The 27081-nt window shown below is 36.8% G+C and overlaps 1 protein-coding gene across 1 annotated transcript in view; it reads left to right on the top strand.

The window, feature by feature from the left end:
- Positions 1-27081, top strand: part of LOC149796568 (uncharacterized) — a 110590-nt gene that overhangs the window by 47154 nt on the left and 36355 nt on the right. Inside the window, exon 2 of the mRNA XM_089961268.1 lies at positions 26564-26797. Within this exon, the coding sequence (XP_089817394.1) occupies positions 26564-26797 (234 nt within the window). The remainder of the gene's footprint in view (positions 1-26563; positions 26798-27081) is intronic.

Here is a 27081-nt window from a genome sequence, read left to right as displayed (position 1 = left end):
CAGTGTATATTTATAAATCCACTTGTGATGGAAAGTACTGAAATTAGACGAAGTCTTTAAACTGTCGTTATACATCCTACGTTTGCAATCAGCTTATTTACATAAGTGTTCCTTTAACAGAGGCCGATTTCTTTAATGATTGACATTATTTCATTACATACCTATTTAATTCTAATTCTCAGTACAGATATTTAATCCATGTTTCCATTTGTTATCCCTAACATGTCCATTTCGTACACCCAGCCTAGAACTGTGTATAGAGTGTTAAATAAAATACATGGAGTCACACTGTAACGCAGCCACTTATATTCGTTTATGATAATTGTGTATTGCATAGACTCATTCAGGATTCTACGAAACTACGGCCCGGTCAAGATATACAGCCTCTATGATCTTAACAATGCAATTTCATTTATCATTGAAACTCTTAAAATACATCAAAAACATATTATTGGAAATAATAATAATGATTAGCGTATTTATATAAACCAGAGCATATATATCATTATATGGTAAAGTTATTCGTTTCACCAAGATTTTGTTATAGGTGATCCTGCAATTTTTGAGAAGCTGCATATTAACAAAGCACCTTTCATTGGGTCACAGATTTAGCTACCGGATTGTCATCAATGTCTCATTACTCACTGTACACTGTCGTCTAAATACACATACACTACCCCACCATAATTCTCAAATTCTAAAGAACAAACACTTAACTTTACATCAACAACAAGAATGCCTCAATGTAATTATTGTATCACCACAAACTGGAGACGGCACAAAATGCTATAAAACTAGACTTGGATACACTCGTGGATACTGAAGAAGAACAATTTGTTCGATCGTTTTAAAGTTTTGCTCCTAGGTTGAACTTACATTAAAAGAAACGTATGATCTAAACTGAATGCCAAAACACTAGATTATGATTGGTTAAGGGAAATACTAAATGAAAGAAACTGCCTAGTGGAATTCCCCACAAGTGTAATATTACAAATCCTCTAAGAAATTAATGTAGATAACAGTTCATATATAAGGTGACAAAGTCGGTCTTTGTTTTGGGTTGAGCAACTGGAGTCTGATTTAGCAGCAATATCATGTAATATAAGAAAGAATTTGTAGAAAAGTTCCAAGCAACCTATAACATGAGTACTTCACATTATCTTTATTAACTGATTTCTATATTATAGTTGTAGCATTGTATATCGACCCAATCAGGTTTTTTCACAACCAGTTTAGATTGGGAGTTCAGCCAGGTTGTCGACCTGACACCCAGGTGCATAGTAAGACTTGACTGATAACACAACGCATAAGATTTGCAAAGAAGAAACATGTATGAACTTTCATCAGTCATATTTCTAGTGAAAATAATGAGTATTTTCGTGAAACTATGTTTTTCTTTTGTCAATAATGAGAAACTAATACTTTCAAGTTTGATGTATACTTTATTTCCACTCAACCTTTACACTTTAATGTCTTTATTTAATACAATATCCTTCTTGTTGAATATCAACTAACTTCGTATTATTCATTCTGTTGATTATGTGACAATTTTCCAAAGAAAAGTCGAACCCCTTGTGATGTTGTCCTATCTCTTCACTGCCGAAACCCCTGTAAATTTACATTCACACACTCATTAAATAAGTACTGCAGAATTCTGAAGAGTCGAAATTAAAATACGTTTACTTCACCCGTAGAAAATAGTCGAAATCGCTTATGGAGGTGAACAAATATATATACATCTTATAGTAGATACATTAAAGTCAATTTAGGTGGACATCAATATTTTGGACAGAATGTTGGATGATGAATTTTTAAAAGAATATGAAGTGGAAAATTAAAAAAAAATATGACAAGGAGGAAGCCACCATAGTCAGTTACCTTATGTTGTATATTGAAAGAAGGAGTGTGTGTGTGTGTGATTTTGATTTTTGACGTAGCTTTAACAATATTTCAGTCATATCGCTACGATGTTTGCAATGTGGCAGTGTATAGTGATGTCTAGCACAGGGGCATCATGCCGCAGACATGTAGCATGATGTCCCACCCAGTCACATTATCCTGACACCAGGCCTACCAGTCCTAACACTAACCTCTTCATGCTGAACGCCAAACGAGGCAGCTGTTAGTACCATTTTTGTAAGTCTCTGGTATGACTCGGCCGGGGATCGAACCCACGACCTCTCGCATCCGAGGCGGACGCTCTAACCACTAGGCCACCGGAGCGGTCTTTGAAAGAAGGAAAAATCCAAACACAGTATAAATGTTTCAAGAAGAAATCGTGAAATTCAAGGAATGGTCTGAAATGCCTTGTTTTTCTAAGAACAGGGATATTAATATCTCACCTCCTGTTTTGTGACAAATTACTGAAATTGTCCCACGGATAATTTAATTACTTAGTTTATGAATGTTGCCTGAGAGTTACTTTTCAGTAAGTAGGGTGGCAGAAACAGGTACGCGTTAAGGTATCACGGTACCAATTGTTTTTCCATATACCTCAATGCTAATGTTTTGTGAAATAAATATACTTTCTGTCCTACTTGGGCATGCATGTCACACACTGTCATATAGAACAATGCTAGATTGTCAATTTGACAATGACATAACCAGGTACTCCATTGCATTTAAGAGAGATAACTCTACTGGAACTAGACAGGGGTAAGAGTTATCTAGTCACAACAAGCACATTTTCAGTCATGTGTACCATATTTTAAAAAAATCATAAAAAATACAAAATATGATCTAGATAGAAATTAACACAAACTCACATGTTGCCAAGAGGCTCAACTTTTTTTTAAGCCAAACAGAAAGTACAAGTCTTACATAATGCACCAATCACAGCTAGTTTTGTTCTTTAATTCTGAATACAATGTTCCATAAACCTTAAGCTCCGCCCACCTGGACTTGCGCAATTGGTACCGTTATACCTTAAAGAGGCAGTGGCTATTTCTTATCTCGACCTGCCGCAATCACCGATCGTAAACATTCAGACAGATTAAAACATTTCACAGAGTTTGTCTCATTATCCAGCCTTCTACAATCACATTTCAGCGCGTGCTCATCAAATAGAGTTCAAGCTCCATTTAAGTTTGTTCATCAGGGTAGATTCTTTACGCACTCTGGGATTTTGATCAAACCAAGCATCCTCCAGTCTATGAAAAGTCGCGAAGACTGGGAACTTATTTGGCTCATTTGAATTACAATTATACTAGGGATATATAGTGAAAAAAATAGATTACAAAACAAAATGCTATTAAAATTCGTTATTGCATGTAACTCTTACCGCCATTTACCGCCATTTAGTAACAGGTGTCACTTTTACTGGTAGTAATACTCGATCAACGATTCCATATCCATAGCTCCCTTGCATCTTAACCCATTGCTATTAATAGCGTTTAATTCGTGTAAGCTGTATTTCTAAAGCAGGGGACATGTAATATTATCCATCTTCGCTGGTCAAGGTTACGATAACCCGATCTACACCTTGGCATATCCAGCAGATAGTTATGTGCCTCGGGTATGTGAATTAAATTGGATGCAAGCCACTGCATCCAATCAAAATTAAATTGGTCAGATTTGAACATTGTTCCTACGTGATAGAGACAAATGGAGCATACACCTTGAATTGACGGATAAATAAGCAATTTCACACTGCCTGTTTGCCCAAATACATTTTCCTCAAATGCATCTGTAATTGCTTCGCTCTTGTAAATAGTCATACATTTGATACTAAACTTACAAAGTATCCTTTTTAGTTCAATTGCCACCACCGTTTTCGTCCGATGTACAATGCACCACTCTATTGGTTGCTTGGCATTACATACTAAGGAAGGCAATACATGAAATCCAATAGATGTTGCTAGGACAAAGCACCAATAATGCTGTTCGATCCGCCAAAGTGTATAATACCTCCTCGACCACGTGAACCCCTTCGATTCGGTATGCAGTTATGTACCTATCTCACTTCTTTATAATTCAATTCTGAGTGTAAAATCAATGATATTTTTATGAAAATAATATTCCATGTGTTAGTCATAAAAAGAATTACGTAAGTACCTTTCAGTCCATTTTTAATTTATCTGTACAGAACACTCAACTATAATAAAATCTCACTCAAAATGGAATCAACCCGTACCGTTTATACAGTGATATATAGAACATTTCTTTGACACACCATATATTTTGGACTGTCTAGAGCGATACCATTTTTAAACGTTGGAAGTGACTGGAGCATGTCTCATAATATTTTACACCAACAAAAGTACGCCTTTACCGATGCCCATTGCAGTTTTAAGAAAATTGTTGATACCAGCAGTTGTTTGGTCCACGTGAGGTCAAGCTTATCTTTATTCTGTTAAAAATTGTCACGTTGAAAAATGATTTAAGAAAACAAACACTTGTTTGATTTCCAGTCACATTTATTAGATGTATCAAAGTTTGTGCTAGACCACATCTCGTCAATTTTATTGCTGTTGTTTCTATTCTTGATTATCTTTATTACTTTTTTGTCTTTGTTTCCATTGATGCTGTACTATTGCGTACATTATTTGTTCTTATATTTTTTCTATCTTTATGTTACATGTAAAAGGAATCAATGTACCTGTAGATTCCTGCTTTTTTCCTGCCTATGGAAAAAACAGTATCTTTACAAAAGTGTCTTTCTTGGATATAGCGTGCAGTATTCAGGAAAAAGGTTGTTTTATGATTATTTTCCATATTTATTTCTTAGATGCAGTGATTGACTTGCTAATACAGTGTTGATTTATTAGCTGTTGCTCATCACACATGCTGAGAAATATCTTCCTCTGTGAGTCCACTTTGCATTTTTATGTGCGCGTTAGTCTATTGACAATTATTATGAAATAAGGTGCGGAAGATAACTGGCAAATGTATCAGAGAGCTGTATCAAACATCTAAATATGCATGATACAATGGTCACTTCATTTGCTAAACTTCAAACACATTCCCGAAACATTTTTCACCAGAGAACTACCGTAAAAGAAATAAAGAACTCGTTTAAATTTGAACTCTTTTTAACGCCGAATGCTACAGTACACCCTTCCCTGACAGCCTTTATATTTAGACACTTCATTTTATTGTCCACAAGCGTATATACAATTTAAAAAACCATGGATCGAATGATAGATGACGGATTTCGCTAGTATGTTGATTACAAGAAACTATTATGAGACTTTGGAACTTTGTTTCGGATAAACATTCGTAAACAAACATAGAAATTAACAAATATAGTAAAAATCGTATTCACTTGCGGACAGTTTATACTAATACTTGTAACTACAGCATAATGACTGAAATACACAGCTTAGGCATACGCGGTAGCCGGCCTAGCTTTATATCCTACGATTCGGAGAGACAGACATTTCACATTGTCATGTGCCCCCTACGGTAGTGTCACTAACAACAGATGGACAATTAAAAGGTTGAATAACTTCGAGCCCTAGCAAGGCCGACGGTGTAAGTGTATAAAATATAAAAATAATAAAGTGAACGGTATAACAATTTAATTAACTATATCACGGTATTCAACAATTACAGGACACGTTTTCTATGCATTTGAAAAACAAATCAGTACAAAGACCTATGCAACTAGCCAGTTATTTTATCACATGAAATCAAAGGTGAGAGTGTTTCCTTCTGGTATTCCTTCTTTGCTACTAATCCGTAACTTCCGCTTTTTGGTACTTCCGGTACCCTTGTTCCGTTTTCCCGGTCCTGCGACTTCGTAACAAGTGTCTATTCTTATGGCCCTGCAACTTCGCACAACTGCATATTCTCCCGGCCTTCCACGTCTTCATCTTTCTAATCTTCTGGTGGCGTCCTATCCGGAAAGCTTACTCAGAAGCCTATGTTCCAAATATCGTCGGAATTTCCCAGAACTCCTTTTCCCACTCAATTTTTTACGAGTGCACAATTCACTTTTGGAGTACCGTGATTTATCTTTAGTCACGTCAAAACCTGTAATGAGTCTTCCAAAATGAATGTAACAGGATCATGTCTGGCTGCTCGAGAAACCCGCCTTAAATTTGACTAATGTTAGTTCTGATTGGATACCGGTGGTCTCTTTGAAAACTGTCTCAGGTAGTAGTACTGACATGTTATATGTTCGCGTTTTCCTGCCTCTAATCCTAAACCCACCGATGACACAACGGACTGATTGCAAAACAGAGTTTCTCACCACCGCGACAAGGGTCTATTTGAATTAACGCGAACTTGACTGTGACGCAACGATTAAGTAGTGGACAGGTAGTTTTTTTGTTTCAGAATCGGTCGAAATTCGTAATGTTATGTAACACTTATTGACATTACCCAAAGTACTTTGAATTACGAATTCTATCAGAAGAGATGTATAACACTAGGCAGGAATTGCAAGCAAATTTTCTCACACAACGTGACACCCCTACGCTTGAGAATAAAATCGGGATTTTATTGGCAGAAAATTTGCTCCGTCATGCGAATATATTTATATGCGATATAAACAGAATTAATTCCTAACGAGCCCACATGCTAACTACGGAGATGAATATACGGCTCGATATTAGATTATTCTACTGATCTAACTTAACAGTTTTGGAACTCCTACTCATGAAATTTGCACCGACATTATCGGTGCCCATTACGGATCTGTTCTGCATTCGGTACTGCTGTAAGAGACCACCTCATCAGTATAGGCTGATTCTACCCTTTGTGAAAGTTTATATTCATGGTAGCATGTTGTCATTTACCATCTGGAGAATAATCAACACTCACTGTCTTCTGCCTTAGTAAAAAAAAACTGTTTGCATTAGAACTATTGAGCTTAAAATATGTGTTATTTTATTGAATGTCAACTAAAGCTATGCTTAAGAATATTAAGAACTCTCTAGAAGATCATGGGTTCCGGTTTTCAAAATGTAAACGTTTCTATTCATTTCTACCAAACATCGAAAGATTCAAGATGACCCCAAAACTCAGCACTAATGTTTTATATCCCGTTTGATGATTAGACCATATTTTTAGCACTTGTGTCCGTCAACGTTCCTTCCGTATATTAGATACATCAGTACAAACTTAAAAATGTCAGTGATAAAAATACATAGGTGCATGCCCGACTCTCTTACGTAGATTATATAGCACATTAGTAAAATCTACACTTGATTTTAGATCAATTTTGTACGGATCAGTTATCCATTTTAAACTGGATGCTTGATTCAATGCACAATTAGTGGCTTAGATTTTGTCTGCGATCATTCAGAACTTCCTTTTCAGGAAGCCTCTATGCTGATGTATTGTTCAAATCGCGTTCACTACAGACGAACGACACTGGCTCTTCGGTACAATATCACACTCTTCTCTAGTTTATCATGTTCCGTATACGATGTCGTCTTTAGTCCCAAAATACCAAATCTTGCACAATCGGACACCACATTTAACCTTTCAGAATATGAAGTCGCCATTGACTAGAATGTCGAAAAATCAATCGTACCAATACTTCAACATTCTCCATTCCCAAAATACAACCATTGTTATTGAGTCCAACCTAATAATATTTTTCTATGCCAAATCACAACACCCTTTTCCAGTCATCTGATTCTGCAGAAAGATTGGACCGAAATACGAACCTCGAATGCTGGTTATACGTCATGAAATAGAGGCGGTTCAAAAGATGAAGACAATATAGCAGTTGTGGTACTGTCTCCAGGAAGTTAAGGATTTACATTCGATTTTTACAGAACAAATAATAGCCATACCGAAAGAATTGAATTATAATGAAACCTTTTAAGAACTTGCTTCATTATCGTTTTAGATTATTTCGACACTAATCGTCTTGCAAGCTGAATTTTAAATTATTTATAAAAAATATATACTAAGTCTTACAGAAACATAATTTGCACATGAAATCTAGGAAAGGAATTCTTTTCGTTTGGGTGCATTGTCGCATGGTTATTTAATGTAATGAGATGCTATCCATTATTGTTGATGGTGGCGAGGGAGCAGATAAGTTTGCCTTCCAGTGAGCCGTTTCTAAATACAGCAACTTGAAGCGAGCTCGAACATCCTACGCCACATGAATGAGGTACCAATACTTTTCAATACTCAGTCAATAACCGTTTCATTACATACTTAATGACAAACATATTAATTTTTCTCCAATATTGAAGGAATAATACAATCGAAACAATACAAATATTATGTTTTGTTTCATATTTTACATCATGTTTAATTTATGAATGAAACCTGAGCACCTCTCATTAATATGCACTGTTTTATTATTATCAACGCGCGCGTAAACAAAACTTAGCTTGGCCAAGAGAATGGAATGGTATGTAGCCAAAGACAAATAACGAAATATTGATAGGAGAGACAAATATTTATATTAGGAAAACACGACTCGACGCATCAATGGAAACTGAAGGTACAATTATGAAAAGATGCGCCAGAAACAAATTACTCGAATGTGGTCATTGTGGGCAATTTGGGTGTCGTTAGATGATGCTGTAACAGCCGATGAAGGATGTGTGTGGGTGGGGGTGTAGATCTGGAATACTAGTGTGCATCGGGATAGAATAATATGCCTTCTGCTCATATACACTTAGTTTAGAGTCGTATGTCGTGTTTGATGACATATTTTGATGTCCAATGGGCTGCATGATTTTATTTGGTGACACTCAGGCTTTTGAGAGTGTGGTAGGTCTATTTGTGGTCTTTTGACGGAATGAATGTTGAATCTGTTTTGAAGTCCGGCATTTTCAGCAGAAATCTCCATCAACGTTATATTGGTATTGTGTCTCATCGGTCTTTGATATTACCTGAAAATAAGAACTGCTATTCATTATTCTGTGTGACTAAAAGTGCATATGTTATGTGAAACAGAACATGCTCATGAACCTGCTGATTGATACATTGTATCAAAGGGGAGTGTGACATCACTCTCTCTTTCGCTTCATTTGTTTTTACATTTTTTTCATGCAATTTTGAGTCTTGGATTATAATGGTAGCGACAGTAGGTATTTTGAAATATTTTATTTTGAATGAGAGCTATATCTAGCCGGCACAGTTACTATTAGAAAGAACAATTTACTAACACAGTCATTCGATAGCTGTGGATGGGTATTTTCTATTGTTCTAGGCTCTTTCTTCACCTCCCATTGCCATCGCTGAACATGTTTTACAAATCGTTAGGTCGCCGCTTTTGTGTTGTGCTTTTTTCTTCTGATTTTCAATGAAATTTTCTACGTCACTTGGATTTATGTGTAGATTTCCTGCCTCCACCTTTATTTCTACCTCAAACGGTTGGAGAAGTGGTACGTTGGAAGCGCAAATATATTGGACGCGGTCAGCGTTCGTTGCTATTTTTATTTCGACGTATATAAAAGTAGTTCCTCGAACGCGGGCACATATTAACTATATAAGGAAGCGGTGACTATTGTTTTACTTAACTCCTGTCAATACCGCTGTGTATTGACTCGTAGCAACTAATGGGACTTGTTACGAAGCATAAAGATGTAATCAATCAGAAGCTATGCATTTCAGTTAACAATCCTGATGCCTGGTCTTTGAGCCTTGAAAATTATACAACTACTCCACTTGTTTCATCCTAAAGTTCACCCTCAGTGCAGCCATCTTCAAGTCTCCATGTTAACCAAGAGTTATAAGTGCATGGTTTTTTTTTTTTTTTTTTTTTTTTTTTTAATTAAAAAAAAATATATGATACTAATGATGGATTCTTGTCTAATCTTATTCTTTGTGGAGTTTTCATTTCACTTGAAATTTTCCCAATCTAGGCTTACCGAATATGGCTAATAATTACTCTTCGACTAAGATATTTACCCTTGACCTACATCAAGCCCAGAGCTGCTTAGGTCGTTTGAAACGCTCCTATATTTGACCTCTAATTTGTAATTAATTATCGGCCGTCAAAGTGAACCAAACAGACTATAACTGCTTTGGTAATCAATTTAGTACAGGAAAATATTTGAAAAGTACTCGTCCACTTGTACAGTAAAGTTGCGACCAGTGTACTGAGATTCTTCATACTGTATTAACGCTACCAGGGAAAATTATTAGTGAAAGGTATAAATATATTAAGAAAAGCTGTCATTTGTTTCGATTATGCATACACATTCTTAAGGATAAGGGTACTTGTGCAGGTTATTATTAATTTTCGTCCATGATGCCTTTCAGGATTGTTTAAGATGCAAAGTTTTAGCTATTATTGCTTTTCTGTCTCACACTGTAAACTACAATTAGACGCGTTTAAAACAGCATTTCGTAATGTTTCTCCCATTTTTGTATGTCACTCAGTCAATTTGCTTGTATGATTGTTCCTTATATCCTACACATAACACTTACTACTACCTTCTCGAATTGTAAAAACGTCATCTTGAAGTTAATAAGTATCTATGAGCCGCTAACACTTTTGTATTTGATTTTAGGTTGTTTCTTTTTTCCTTTCCTAGTACTGACTTTAAGCTTTATGACATTATCAGCTGTAAGTGTACTTCACAGGGTTGAATATCTACTATCCGTCAATACTTATCGACAACAACGTTCTAGTTCTTGTTACCTAGGACAACTTGTCTCGATGTGACTGTCGGAAATTGATCCTTAGGAAGATTTTACATTGAAACCTTTAAAGAACAAAACAGAGCAGTAGTCAGAGATATTGTTGTTAGAGCAATGCTACAGTAGATGACACGAAACCTCGATGTAATATTCTATACTATTAAATGTGCAATAAATTTGTAGATCATTCGGTATAGCGTCAGCCTAGGTATCCTGTGGTTAATGTTATTAAAGTGAGACTCATAATTCACTAGTTACTTTTCGATTTTAATCCTTGCCACCTGGGGTCGACTGCCTAGGTGTGTCATTGGGATGTTCACTTAGCTCCTATTTTCTATTGCATATTATAGCCAATAATGTGTTGAAAGAAGCAATAAAAACCATGAAGAAACCATGAAAAGAAACCAAAATTAGATAATTAATTTTTTTCCAGTCTTGCTGTAGTGATTATATATTATTACTTTTAATCATTAATTACTGATATTTGTACGTGTATCACTTGGTATAAATATATGATACATTATCCAAAGGTTAATATGTATATGAACAATGTCTTATGCTAACTAGAACAAAACTTGAAACACGTTTTTAAGATGTTATGATTATCTATCGGATGCAAGTTGTAGAGACAATATACACCTTAGTTGTTAATTTTAAATAACCTCAATAATATCAGTAAAACTATTTTCTGTTTAACGCTCGCAAACCCTTTGTGTTTTCGTCAGAGTCAAACAATGTAATAACACAAATAAATTCATTGATGGAATCACCTCTTACGCGTTTGACCATCGTGCTGTTGTGAACCAACTTACAATTGATACTGGTTAACGCGTCAAAACCAATCCTGTTTGCAGTTCGTATTCACTGGCATGACTTGCCATTCCTGTAGCACAAATGCTCAACTGGGAGGGTATGGTCAACTACGAGATGATGGCAACACTAGAAAACGTGTTGACTGCCTCGGAGTATCCGTCCGTTCCTAAACTGTGAATAGTCCACGGATCATAGTGTGTCAGTTGTGTGACGTTGGTGTCCGCCTTCTAAATCTCCAGGTGCAAACAAATATCGAACAAACTTGTCTCCGAGTGTTTATTACGGTGCTGGGTCAATGATTTTCAGAGTAGCAGTCACGTCTTTTCTGCCAAATCGCTTTGGTTTGCTTTAATCTAGTCATATGACTTCATTTTGTTAATGCTGCTATGACCAATGACAGTGGTGTTTTCCAATCCTGAGACCGCTCTGGCTTCAATTAACAATTTATGTGCGTACTGATAACTGAATAGCCGTTCTTCAAGAGTGCGATTACATCCGCTCAAGTGTATCTGAGACACTTGGAGAATCTTGGTGTCAACGGTTCCGCTTCTTTATACCTGCTAACAACATCGACAACGGTTAGCGCCTTACTTGTATATGCTCAGTTGGACTTATCGATCACGGACACAGTCATGTGTAGGAAATAACAAATCAGCCTGATGAATCTCAGGTGCTTGGACATCGATTGAAACACGTAAATCTTTTCTTGGTACTGGTAAATTATTTTGCCAAAGCGTTTGCTTGGCCAAATATGCTCCGACAATCCCATGGGTGACCTTGGTTGCACTGGCGATCTGTTCCAAGGTGGCTTCATCTCTCAGCACCCATACGGACTGTAAAGTATTTTGGATAATATCCGGCTTTTTTGTTTGTTTGTTCATATTGGTATGTTTACTGTTAATAAGTGCACCATTTCTTCCACGACTTAATCCAGTCTTGGTTTTAATATACCTTCTTTGACAACACATTTTGCGATTCGTTGACCCCTCCATGTTGGATTAATAGCATTTAAGTCATGGATGATATCCACGTTGGCGCGTTTACGACCATGGACATCATTTAATTCTCTTTAAGCAAGGTCATATCAGTAACACGCGCCATCAACGCGGTTGATAGGTGTTTCAGTAGACTTTGGTTATTTGTTAGATTCGAATCGTGGTGCAAGCCCTGTAGCCCTATACCATGCCCACTGTAATTGTATCCAGAAAGTTGTTTGTCATCCGGAATTTTACTGCATAGTGTCCCTGGTTACTTTCTTAATGCTGTCACACTATAATCGTTTTCAAAAACCGTTTGCAGCTTTTCTGGTGAACGTAAACTTTTTTCCTCCACATCTAACACAAGTTCCACCAATCGATTTTCGTACATTGCGTCTTTGAACTCGAGTTGGATTTGAGGTACGTGTGTTTGCTCGACACCGTACACAGCATGAAGAAATGGTCATGTTAATAAATACTGTGTGATTATTAATGGTATTACGCAAAAACAATTCGCAGACTTTTCTGACATTGGCCGTTCTGTATAAGCGACACTAAAATCGTACAAATATTGTGACGGAATCTAATTTCCATACTGAGTTCGTGCACTAATCATTGGCCCTGTTAAACCAGGAAAAACAGAACTGTTGTTGAATATGGTTGTATGATGGTTAGCCGGGATCGGTTGTACGTGATTACACCATCGGCTTATGTTCCAGTTCGTTATATAGTCAAACGTATAAAGGATATCAAATTAACCACAAAAGCAATTGCAGAGGACATCATACGCTTGCAAGAAGCTATTGAGGAAGTCCAAGAAGATGTTGATGAAATTAGAGTAACCTCTGGAATGATCGCCAAATGCACCCGTAAACTGGGTTAAGACGTTAGAGAGGCTATCGCAAAAATACCGTATCTGCCACTCGATTAAACAAATCGCAGTTAAAATCCCAAACTAAGATCGTTAACGAAGAAACTCGTGAGGTGATTTGATACACGCTGTTATCAGAGCTCCCCACTGGGAAAAGTACATGATAACAAAATGATAGATGATAAATGATGCATGGCCTAAAACGAGCTTTGTGGAAGGAAGTAAGCTAAAGATGATCGGTGGGCTTATTTTGTAGAAGCGTATAATGCATATGCGAAGAAAAGTACTGAAAAGGGTGATGAGCTATGAGCAAATTATATGGAAACACTCGCACCTGATCCATTGATGCACAATAATCGCAGCAACAATTACCTCAGCCATTCGGCTAGGTTCTGGGTAGCACATCAACGTAAACCGGCTTTACAGAGAAAGAAGTGTCAAAGTGCCTAGACGAACAAATAAAAAGGTTCTACTAGAAATAACAACATGATGTACATGTGTGCTTCCATCAGCAAAACAGATAAAGGGAAAATGTCTAACCACACGTGCAAGGCGGAAAACACAAGCCCAAACAGAAAGTATATCTTGACTATATGCTGCCACGTTATAAAGCTGATCGAGATCGAGACCATTATCACAATAACCAACTACCACCGCCAAGGCAGATGCCTATATCACCAACTAAAGAAAGAAGGCTTCATTATCCTCACTGGATGAAAAACTAAGGCAACAACGAAGTCGACAACAACGTGAAGCACCTGCACCACTATCTACACCTGCATCGACGGAAGAAAAAGAGATATGGCAAACACATGAACTTACACCGGAACAGAAATGCCGAGGTATCGCATGTAAAAACAAAGGAGTGCAAGACCTGACAAAAAGTGTAAATAATATCGGTTCAAACAATTTGAGGGCTCTGGTTGACTGTATGACACTAATGATCTTGCTGATCGATTGGAAATACTTATAGGATCAGTTCGTGCGATCAACAACTCACCCGAAGTCATTAATAAAGCTACATTTATCTTTTTTGCGATTGTGCACCAGTGATCTTATGGACAGAGATACAGAACGTGCGCTGATGCATTAAATTGTTGTAGATACACTTAATATATACGAGGAACGAGAATCGTTCAACGATGATGAGTTCTGAGTCGCTTGGAACACTCTGTGTGTTTTGAGGAATATATGATTCAATGAATCAGGTGGTTGTATATACAGCCGAGAGAGTTACCTCGATGATAACCATCTCATCAAAGACATCAGAATTAAGTTGAAAGGTGCTTTTATAGACTTTGGTTGTTTGTTAGACTCGAGTCGTAGAGCAAGCCCTGTCCCATGCCCACAGTAATGTTTTCCAGAATGATATTTGTAACCCGGATTTTTACAACAGGGTGTGCCTGGTTACTTTCTTAATTCAACCGCGATATCAACGTTTTCCAAAACCGTTTGCGATTCGTATGGTAAACGTGAACTTCTTTGCTCCACATCTAACACAATTTCCACTAATCGTTGATCATACATTACGTCTTTGAACTCGAGTTCGATTTTTGGTACGTGTTTTGGCACGACATCGTACACAGTATGAAGAAATGACCATATTAATATATACTGTATTTATATTCAATGTTATCACGCAAAAACGATTCGCAGACTTTTCTGACATTGAAAGAAACTCTAAAAACGTCCAAACATTGATGCCGAAACGCGTTTCCAAATTCAGTTCACGCATTTATCATTGGCCCTGCTGAACTAGGAAAAGCACAATTGTTGTTGAAGTTAGTTGTACGATGATAAGCCGAGATCGGTTGTACTTATTACGCTATCGGCTTATGTTCCAGTTCGTAATATAGCCAAACGTATAAACGATATCAAACTTACCACAAGAGCAATTGCAGAGACCAACATACGTTTGCTAGAAAGATTGAGGAGGTCAAATAATATGTTGATGAAATATTAGAATCTCCTGGAATGATCGACAAACTCACCCGTAAACTGGATGAAGACGTTAGAGAGGCAATTGCGAAGATATCATACCTGTCACTCAGTTAAACAAATCGCATTTGAAAACCCAGCCTCAGTTCTTTAACGGAGAAACTCGTGGGGTGATTTTATAAATGCTATAAACCCATAAACGGAAATTGCCTAACCAAATGTGCACAGCTGATAACACCAGCCCAAACAAAATGTATATATTGACTATATGCTAACACATTTTAACGCTGAACGAGATCGAGACCGTTATCATAAGAACCAACTATCATCGCCAAGACAGCTGGCATCCTCGTGTGAACGAGCGTCTATATCACCGATTGAAGAAAGAAGGCTTTATACATCATCACTGGATGAAAAACGACGTAAAGCACCTGCACATCCAACTACACCTACACCAACGAAGAAAAAGAGATTTGGGAAACACATGAACTTACACCGGAAGTAAAAGTGCCGAAGTATTGCATGTATAAACAAGGAGTGCAAGAGCTGATTAAAAGTATAAAATATATCGGTTAAAACAGGTAGAGGTCTCTGGTTGACCATATGTCTATAATGATCTTCCTGGCTGATTGGAAATACTTGTGGGATCTGTTTGTGTGAGCAACAACGCACTCGAAGTCATTATTGAAGTTACACCAATGTTTAAGCGATTGTGTACCAGTGATCAAATGGAGAAAAACATTAACTTGATGTAGACACACTTGATATATACGACAAAGGAGGATCGTTCTTAGGTGGTTGAAACACTTCTTTTGTTTCATGCAATATATGATTCAATGAAACAGATGATTGTATATACAGCCGAGAGAGTTGCCTCAATGATAAATATCTCATCATCGAAACCAGAAGTCAGTGTGACTTTTCTTGCACCTGAAACCGCTGGTGAATTATGCACTTATGAGATCACAATATCATCTTTTTGAGTCTATTACAGTGTGCCTAATATACAACTAGACCGATCGTTGGTTTGCCTACCAACAATCCATTTGTGTTTTAAGTTGACACTGGTGTCATCAGGCATACAACTGAACTCCCTTCTGGCGCTTACGACATATAATCGATCAATGAAGAAATTCGACGGAGAATCACACTGGAGACTGGCAAATACTACAATTTCCATACGTGCTCATGAGCCCAAACCCAGCTCAGTCATTGCAATAGACCCTCAAAAATATTCGGTTGATTTAGTGCGGTCGTAAATAAGATCAGTTTTAAGTTTTCCTGGTTACGTTCTAGACGACAAACTATTTTAATGTGTGTGGGATATTATATTGCGCCAGACATTGTGATAATTACTTGAAAGACCCAGCTCAGTTTAACATATGGCGCCGTTGGTGGTAGTTATTAAAGGAGGCCTAAACGACAAGGGTAATTGTACAGGGTTATATTTCGTTTGGGTTTGCGTCAACCGTCGAACAAATTGATATCGATCACGCCAGCAGCACCTATATATCTTCCATGCCATAATAATCGGTTGACACATGTTCATTTTTTTCCTTATGGATCAAGACGAGCACGTCGTTTATCTCTGTGGTGAAACATTGGTGATACAACTGGACATTAGAGATCGACATGATATTTAATACTAATATTAATAATACCAATGCCGGTAGTACGTTGACGTGTGTAACATCTTACTCGCAGTTGACGCGGTTAAACCTTTGTACATGAAATAATTCGGAACTGAGCTAGGCGATGTTATTCGTGGATTATTTACGAGTGCACTAACAACACTGATATAATTATTATCGCGAACTGCACATATCGCTAAAACAAGTTTCAGTGCGAGATGTGGAAATTATTAAAAGTGCAACTGTGGATCCATTACAATAACTGGACTCTCAGTCAGCTCAGTCGCTTCTAGATCGATTACGGCGATTACTTATAAGAACGTCATGAACAACAGCAGTTACATTACCATCGAGGGGATCAATTCCGACTGCAGTTAGTAAAGTCATTAACGAGGACGCTTAGCTGCATCGTCAGATTCAGCGATTGCAAATCCCGCTATCGGAAGTGCATTTGGACGGTAAGTGGTATTAAAGAAAATAAAAATGTATAGCTTAACAATGACTCAGTTCAAAGATGTATTTGTTTCAGCATTTGACATGGCATCGCTTGTGCTAAAGGATAGAAGCAAGAGAGATTTTCAATATTACTAATATCCAGCCAAGGATCCAAATCAATTAAAGATATAATTACAAGTGCAGGACACTTCAACGTTTTTTCTTCCGTGTAAAACATTTTTGGAAAACTAATAGAAGCAGATTGTGCTGGAAACACAGCCATTGCCCAAGTGATATTTGTTAACAACGGAATTATGGCGTTGTTCCAGAGTGCAATTTATTCAATTGATTAAAAGGAAACCGAATTACCTTTCAAAACGTTAATGTAGCCAGGACGAATCTTGGATTAGCCTGATACTGCAATGATTACAAGAGAACCGCCGGTCCAACAATACTGTTTGTGAAGAATGTAACAAGCAATGCAGCTCCTGTTAGTTGTAATTTTTTGAGCCAAACCTTGCTGCTCACACCACCGCAGTCCTTGATTCCAGAACAAATTTGAACTTTGGATTTTCACAGCGTCGATCACATTTCATTTGTAATTCACTGAGATTTTCGTGCATCTTTGGGGTGTGTGGAGCTATTCACAAATGATATTTGGAGCCAAACACCCATGAAATGTTTCGTAAAAACAACTACAACAACGAAATTTGGGGTGTCGGATGTGGCGCTGGTATAATTGTATTTCAAAGGTTAAGATTGCAGATGCCTGTGTTATCCCCTTCACATTCTACAGAATCGCATATATTATCGATTACACAGTCGGAAAACACTTTAACGTCGTCATTTTTAGCACATGTCACAGACTCACCACAGATGCGGGAAAGTTTGTATCGCAAATAAGTATCCAACGTGGTCTAAAAGCACCAAAACATGTGTTTGGGGAGTTTCAAAATGTAAATGAAAAATATAGCAGATAACATAGTAATATGATATTTGATACCTTAGGAAGGGCTGAAGTTTCGTTGCTGTTAAACGGCCATCTCTTCCTATTGCAATCTGTAGTCGTATATGGACGGGCATCAAAACCCTTGTTTGCTAATTTTCCAAAATAACTTGCGTAGGTTGTACCCGAGTTATTAATTTTCACTGGACACTTGCAGTTGTCCAGAAGTGTGCCTTTGACATATATTTTCGTACACTTGTAGATACCTGTGGTGCTAATTACAGATGATATGCTGTTATACTAACTGAAAGAAACACTGTGTTTGTAGGGTGCTGCTAGTCGAATGCGGATCATCGATGCACCTGCTGAAAATTCGTAGAATTCATAATTAAACCTGTTACGTATTTATATTATATTGTCCTAGTGAAAATCAATTTGCGAAACTAAACGCAATCAGAAACAATTGTGAGGTGACACTAAACCTTTCTCAGGCATAATTAACTGGATGTGTCCCGTGAGGTTGACAAGCGTAATGCAGTTTAATTTCGGCCAAGTACAACAATGCCTCAGAGATATTAAAGTTTGCCAAGTCTGAGGTGACACAAATGCGAAACAACGGCGGATTTCGGCATTGTTGGCAACAGCCACTCTAGAGGTTGCAAAAGCTGCAGCTTTAGAGGCAGTCGGAACTGTACCAAGACTGGCTTTGAAAAGACGGTCGGTGGACTCATAGTGTCTCGCAGCCGTATTAAAAGGAAGAAACCTTCGAATTTAGAGCCCGAGTCGTCGAATATTATCAGGCAAAGGTCTTCGATTAAGTGGTGGCAGAAGGCCATGTTGTTGGCTCATCCGTTGACTAATCTTGATTTACTCGCTAAAGGCAAAATAAAACATTTTCATGGCGTTTGTATGTGAGATGATCTTGTATAGATGGTGCCACGCACACGTGAAACCGGTATCGTCAATCTAGATTTATCAACATGCCCCTGGCACTCGCTGGGTCGCATGCGTAGTAAGACCTCTTGTTAATTATTTATCCTAGTACAAACCATGTTTGACAGTGTTGCGCTCACTGGAGAGTTCACCAACTCCGCAAGCACTTATTGATTTTACATTAAAGTACGTTTTATATAAACATTTACGCACATTACTCAGCTAGACTACACCGTGCATATGTGGATTTGAGCTCATGTGCCGCCAAAGCGGATTTGTCTTAGGCTACTAATCATGTTCTTGTTGATGTCTATCTAGGTGAGTTGTGATTTTTGAAGATCAAACTGGCAAACTTTAAATATCTAATGTGAATATACAAGGTATTATTGTCCAGATCAAAGGCAATTTTGTGATAAAAGATCTGGTTGGGTTCATTAGCAACGGTGGAACTAGACATAGTGGTTTGTCGGTCACGTTTATCAAAGACTATTGATACAGCCGATGGTGGGAGGAAGCAATATATGGAGCAGTAGGTCGTTAAAGTGCCCTCCCCTCGCGTAGTAACTCTTAAAGCGAAAATTACAGGAATAAAAATCTAAGAAGAAGAAAACTCATTTGAAGATAATATCTTAGGAAATCGCCGACTTATTTAATGTACTGCATAAATGGTTTTGGTAGACCTAAACCTCACATTTTTAAAGGTGCGTAAGTACGGAACATACTTATTAATCATCACAGGAAGCAAAATCACGTGGCTTCTAATGATAATGTGAATAAATGATAAGCGGCATCATGATCCCGATTTTATATCACTAACATATATTATGAGGCCGGAGAGTGACTTTATACATTTTTACATAGTTGCAATACCAGCATCATGAATAACCGGAGATAAAATTCAGTTCGAAGCACACAACGTTTATCCTGAGGGATACTTAATCGTCTTTGTTGTTTGTGTTTAGGGTCATACTGTATCATATTATATATGTAACGGAATCTGACACAGTGATGTTGTTGCGAAATTTACCACTGGCGGGGTGCTGGTACAGCTGGCAGGAGATGCTGACATGGATAATATTTTTTCTCCTCATCTCAAGTAATATCTGCGTGAACACGATGCCGCCAAACCCTGGTATGAATTGTCATTTCATGTTGTTAAGGACCAAGTAGAAAATGCAATTTTGAACTACCCTGATGTATCACTGCCCACTTGAGGTTAGCTTGGAATCCTCACACCAACATGTGCAAATGCTCAAGCAATGACTGCATATACAGGTGTAAGAACACTCCAGGACTTTCCATAATGGTAAAGTGGCATTCACGGATGTATCCAGCTGAATTAAATTTACCAACGAATATTATTAACCAACAATGACTCAGTTGAGAAAAAAAACCTATCTCGACTGTTATTTTACAAGAAACACTTGTTCGGGTAACAGTTATTGGGCAAAAAGATCGTTATACTAAAAGATGTAGGCGTAATCAATGTGTTTTCAAACGATCGTAATGCCAAAGCACAAGGACGGAGTATTCCCGAGGCACATATATATATTTTATTCTAATAACCGTATATGCCATTTGTACCAGTAAAGGCAAATTATTGGATGGAAATGCATGTGCGTATGGTGCCTACGCAGCATGATATGACATGACAAGTTCTTTCTGTCGTCTATTTAAAATGCATGATTGTATTATTATTTCAAGAACTATGGTGGAGCCTCATTCTTACAGGCGTGAAAAATAATAATCGAAGTGGAACAACAGCCGCAAAATGAAAGTACCATAGCAACCGCACAGAACGCGATTAGAAACGTGCGAGGTAGTCTTGCTGCAGCTGAAACTTTTGGTCTTGGTGTGAATGGAATCTCGACAACATTAGCCATTGTAGGTGCACCAGACTGTATTATTGTCTGTGCTATATTGATAGTAACTGGTATCTCTGGAGGTGCTAACAAATTAATTTTGATCCGACTATATTCACGTATAGGCGTCTATTCCACATTGCTTGCAGCCACATAAAGCAGTCTGAATACAATCGGTAGACTGCGTTCAGTTGCAATGTAGGATGAAAGAATCAGTGCGGATGAGTTTGAGACTATGTTGGGAGAAATGGAAAATCACAGACAGTTACGGGCGTAAAGTACAAACAGCTCAGGTTTACAGACATAAAAAGTGTGATAGAAAACACGCTAAGATATGGTTACTCATCGAAAACACATTAGCTCACATTGTGTGCATTGATCGGTGCCTGACTATATGCACTCCGCAGGATTAGTTTCTAAAATAACAGGAGTAGTATGTATGGCTGGTGTTTTGTCTCCATTTTAGCTCTTAGCGCACTTATATCCGTACGAGACTCTAGCTTCGCATGTCTGGATCACGTGATATGTGGAGACAATTACAAGTGATCAACATGCAATGGTCACCTTCGCCAACATGCTTTTCAAAAAAACATATTGGATCTTTTCTTTACGAAGAAAGTTGCAACTAATTTGTAAATTTAATAGGATATGTTTCGCATTTTGCATTCAGTATTCAGTGGATGGATGTTTATTTAAAAGTGGACTTAACGAAACTCCTCTTGTTCTTCTTTAACACGTAGGTTTTCATTGAAAACAAAGATGACATCATAGACGGTGGTAAAATATATTAGTGAATATTAACCGCTGTGATCATTAGCACAAGTGTAACCGGAGTATCACATTAAATAACATTATATTGACAATGAATCCACATCAACCATGCAATTGATGAATCTGGCGGCCATTTTGTTATCTTCATATCTCTAGTTTCAATCCCATGTCATATATAAATAGTATGTAGCAAAACAGCAGTGCAACGTATTATTATTATTATTATTATTATTATTACTATTATTATTATTATTATTATTATTGTTGTTATTATTATTATTATTATCATTGTTATTATTATTACTATTATTATTATTATTATTATTATTATTATTATTATTATTAACTAATCGATTTTCATTATAAAATATAACCCATCTATTCTTATGCATTTGAGAGCACCTGTTCAGATATGAGTATTTCAGTACCTGTAGTAATGTTACTGATGTTTGAATAAATACGCGGCTCTTACTATTTCAGGTTGATGATATTCTTTCCTTTACACTTTCCACAAATGTTATTGTGATCGATTATCGCAAAATCGATATTTAGCAGGTGATCGATCACGGTGTTATTGGCCGTATCGAGTAAACAATACATTAAATAGGAAATCGATGAACGAACGAAAGAGATCTGAGCAGAGATACAGAATAGTACAACAAAGAGCCCCCTTATGTAATATATAACAATTTAATCAATTAATAAATAATATGAAATTGAACATGATATTTAAACGATTCACTTCGCTTAAAAACAGTCACAAAAGTTATGCAAAGTTCAATTGGTCCTTCTGATACACCTATCATATAATCTTCATCATACAATCGAATGACTGATTAAATTCTAATTGGGTTGCTTCCAGTCTTTTAAAATCACTGTTGGTGATAGGTCTGCGTTGCAGTACTTATTTTCTTCTCTGTGTGTGTGTTTCTCAATGTCTATGTCTGTGTGTCCGTCTCTGTGTCTGTATGTCTCTCTCCAGCCTCTTCGGGCCGTTAACCGTCTGTTTTGTAGAGTGCTTTCTTTCCCACTGTGCAGTACATGTTACAAGCTAATATTTTTTAAATAAAAATATAATATCGAAACTAAATACGTGTCAAGTTTTTCTTGTTCAGGATCAATTAATATTCCTACTCTATTTTACGTGTGATATTGTCCATCGTAATTTAACAGAACTAAGATATGGTCATTTCGCAAACTCATATTGATAGACAATCCTACCATCATACATTAATGTCTATGCTTGCCACCACCCGCATTCATAGCAGAGAATCATTACATACTAAAATTGTTTACATAAACCACCACACCCCATTTTGGCTGGGCTATGCCTGTCGGCACATATTCCTAATAATTCACAACATTATTACACAAATGAATTAGGGGACCTCACTTCTTATACTACTACTTTGTCTTTTTAATTAGCGATTCATTGACATACATTTCCAGACAGAGAAAAATCTGTTCTCATCATACATGATAAAAGTACGTTAAGACAGATAATTTTTTTCTCGTAATTCGTTGCAGATGAAATGCATGAAATGCTTATAATATACGATTTATATTACATCTGAATGAGGCAGTTTTAAAACTTTCATGTAATCAATGATCGTATAATATTCAGGAGAAAATGCATGTAAACAATTAACTTCTGAATTCAAGGATAATTCAAATGTTCATTTAAACGAATAACTTCAACAAAGAATTACAAACATAATCAATGACCATACTGCATGCAATTCAGAATAACCTTGTGTTTTAGTGAGACTATATCTTACTACGTAGCTGAATTTCTTTCTTTTGGTGTCCTCCTTCCAGACACAGGACCCTTGGTCTAAATAACGAGAAATATTTATTTACAGTAGATACATTAAGCTTGCATCAGGTTGTCTACTATCACGAGGGACACTACTTTAAAGCCACCCTGAATTGTGTCTGGAAAACATATCCCTTCGCTTAGTTTTGCCAGTCAGAATTTCCTTCTCTAACTACCAAAAAATGTAACACTCCCATCAAAGTCAGAATGTTCCACTCTAGTCCGCCTTTATTAATAGCTATTCTAGAAACTATTATTTAGTGTTGGTGTTGTCTGGTTGAACGCCATTTTGCAGCACACGATAGGCTATAATGGCGGCCAGTATTAATGGTGGAGGAAGAAACCAGGAAAACCCCGGAAAGAAACACCGACCCACAAGAAGCTACTGGCAAGCTTTCTCACATACCCACATTGGCCGAATCTGAGACTCTAACCCACGCAGACAGAGGTGAGATGGCAATAATCTGTAACGGAGAGCTCTTTAGATCACTCGGCCACTCGGGGCCCCAGAAAATATTATTTAATGAAACCCATATCAAATGGACCAAGATGTTCTCCGGCTCGCCTCAATCCTCTCATTCCGTACACTTAACGCTTCAATGACATCTATGTAGGATGGTTATCGAACGGACTGTAATTAAAATTCAGTTCATGCCCCAACAAAGCAGATCCCATCCCTTGCAGACGGAAAGTTAATGTGATCCTATCCCATACATTAAACGTAAATGTCACGCTGAGCAAGACAGAATGAACAGCATTATTATCTCTACAAAATTATGCACAATTATGATAATCTAGAAATTTCGGTAATAATTCATGATTGTTTGTTTGCAGAAATATTGCTTGCTTGATGGAACTGAAGCATAATCAGTTTAATTAAATGTAAAGCATATTTAGTCCTTGTTGACTCATCCCATAGATAGTTATCGAAGTCATGAAATAGTCACAGGCAGCCACCCTACCAGTTAATGGCTCCCCGTCTATTCATCCATGTAAATATTCCATTCTTTTGTATGACTGTATATGAATAAGCAGCTTGTAAGAACGCACGTGTAACCGTCGTTACATGGACGCATGCACGGGCAAATACACCTTTGTTACATTTATTGTTTGAAAGCAATTGGTAGTATTATGTTTGGGATTGATTATACTTGGTTCTTTAGAAACCGTGTAATGTTCCTCAATATTGTGTATACTTTTCATTTTGGTCCACCTATCAGAAATTAGTAACACTTCATAGATATGCATCTGTTCAAAAGTCTTCATCGCCTAAGTATTAATTAGTATTTTGTAAATATTGATGAAAAAATAAGACACCTGTTAGGTGTTAGATTCTGTGTCCATGACAACTGAATCATTTCAGACTCTTTTAAGTCTATGTTCTTTGTTGATATGTTGTCCCAAGTGCGCACATACATTATAAGAAATATTGAAGCTATGTATATTACACCCCTGCCGCTTAATTTTATAGTTGCTGTTAACTAGTCTTAATTTGTCATTAGTTTCGATTGTTTGTATAATGGTATTTGACCGTAGAGCAGTGTCGTTATTATATGATGATAACTTCACATGTCGATACTTGTTACTTGCTCTACACTATCAAAATGTAATTTGCGACGTCATGACACTCACATAATGATGAATCTATTAACACATGTTGATCAGTATGCATATATTTGTACCACGGATCCAGCCAAAATGAAATGAAAATGTAGTTGTCAATAACTAGAAGGGACAGCCATTAATAAATGTTCATTTTATGGTGACCATTTATGTTTGCTGTCCACATATCAGATAAAGATGTTCATTTCTTGTTATGGGGAATTACCTTCAAAAATGCTTTGTTCCGACTGACGCTTTTCCCCTTGACCGAATGAAAGCTTGGATTTTATATTTGAACAACTGGGTAACTGAATATAACATCACTTAGCTGTCACTCATGTCTTTTAACAGTCAAGGAAATCTTGATTTTAAGCTTAACTTATATCGTATGTTCATTAATGACTGTATCCAAGCCAAATGGTTCATTGTGCTGTTTCATTTATGTGCACAAGTTCAAAATCAATTTTGTCATTTTGAAAACGATACAAGAGCAGGCAATATCTGCGAGAAAAACCCTAATAAAATCTAAGAAACATTTATACTAGAGAGAGGATACTAACTTATAAAGATAAGGTTAGCGATGGTGTCAACTGTTGGAATAATTTCAAGGAAACAACAAACCAAAATATAATCTGCAACAAGACAAGGACACAAACCAAAGCAGCTGACCTCAGAAAAATCATGTCAAAGCAATGTCTTTGTAAACATACTACAAATGAAAAAGACCCTTATGAGTAACTATCAAATCTTCTAATTATAACAAGGACTTTATCTTGTAAACATTCGGGACCTTCCAAAATTAAAATTTCATTGGGTAATATTTATTTGTAGAAAATGCTAATTGTGACTTGAGGTCATAAAGAAGACTATAAAATATTGTTACTTGGAAAAAAGAATTATTCGTGCTTTAAGATCTGAGCAGAATCAGTGGGATTATTGTTGTGCCCAGTTTTTCATTTGGGTTGGATTGCATTTATTCAAATTATTCAATTCAGTTGACTCTTCTCTGGAAATACAAAGTGCAAAAAGAGACTTCTTCGAAAAAAAGAGACATGGATTCATAATGAAATTTAAATAAGGATATATTCATGGATTGTATTATTGTGATTCAATAAAGACTGTTGGCACATCACTACGACACTTTCCACTACATGCACATAAACACTTCCAGTTTTAGACTTTTTGTGGAATATCATTAACGTTTTTTTAGAACTTTAAATGTTAGGACTTGTGTTAGAAATGCTATGTATTCAAGGGAAATTAATTGTTTTCGAATTTTACAAAACTTGTATGTTCTCAGTCTGTCTGTATGTATGTATGTATGTATGTATGTATGTATGTATGTATGTATGTATGCATGCATTTTCCTTTCATTTGTATGAATAACTAGTTCAGTTGTTTATTTTAGGTTTCGAGAATTTCGCTGTGAATAAATCTGCGTATCAGTCGTCAACATTGACTTACAACAATTTCAACTGGACGGCTGATAAGGCTGTAGATGGTAATACAGATGGAAGAAATCCTAATGTAGACAAGACCTGTAGTGCAACAGACACTCGTAGGGACAACCATACATGGGAGGTGGATATAGGCTTCCTGATTATTGTAAAGACCATCGTGGTTTATGAAAGAAGTGATGGTTGTAAGTTTCCTTCGTTATTAGAATGCAGATGCATCTTCTCTTGTTTTAATGACTATTTTAACAAAACTTTTAGCAAATATAATATTAAGCCCTAAAATTAAATCGAACGTAAGAAAGGTACCGACATTCATTTCGTAGTTTTACATGCCCTCATTTGTCTATTTAATCGGCAATAGCATAATTCCAGTAATCTTTGCCAATGTGTATGTATCTTTGCCAGTGTGTATGTATCTTTGCCAATGTGTATGTATCAATAAATATATGTAAATCATAATAAATGAAGA

Source organism: Sinohyriopsis cumingii, chromosome 6, assembly GCF_028554795.1.
Source record: "Sinohyriopsis cumingii isolate HCF-2022 chromosome 6, ASM2855479v2, whole genome shotgun sequence".
NCBI classification, from domain to species: Eukaryota; Metazoa; Mollusca; class Bivalvia; order Unionida; family Unionidae; genus Sinohyriopsis; species Sinohyriopsis cumingii.
This window is presented reverse-complemented; position numbering and strand designations above follow the sequence as displayed.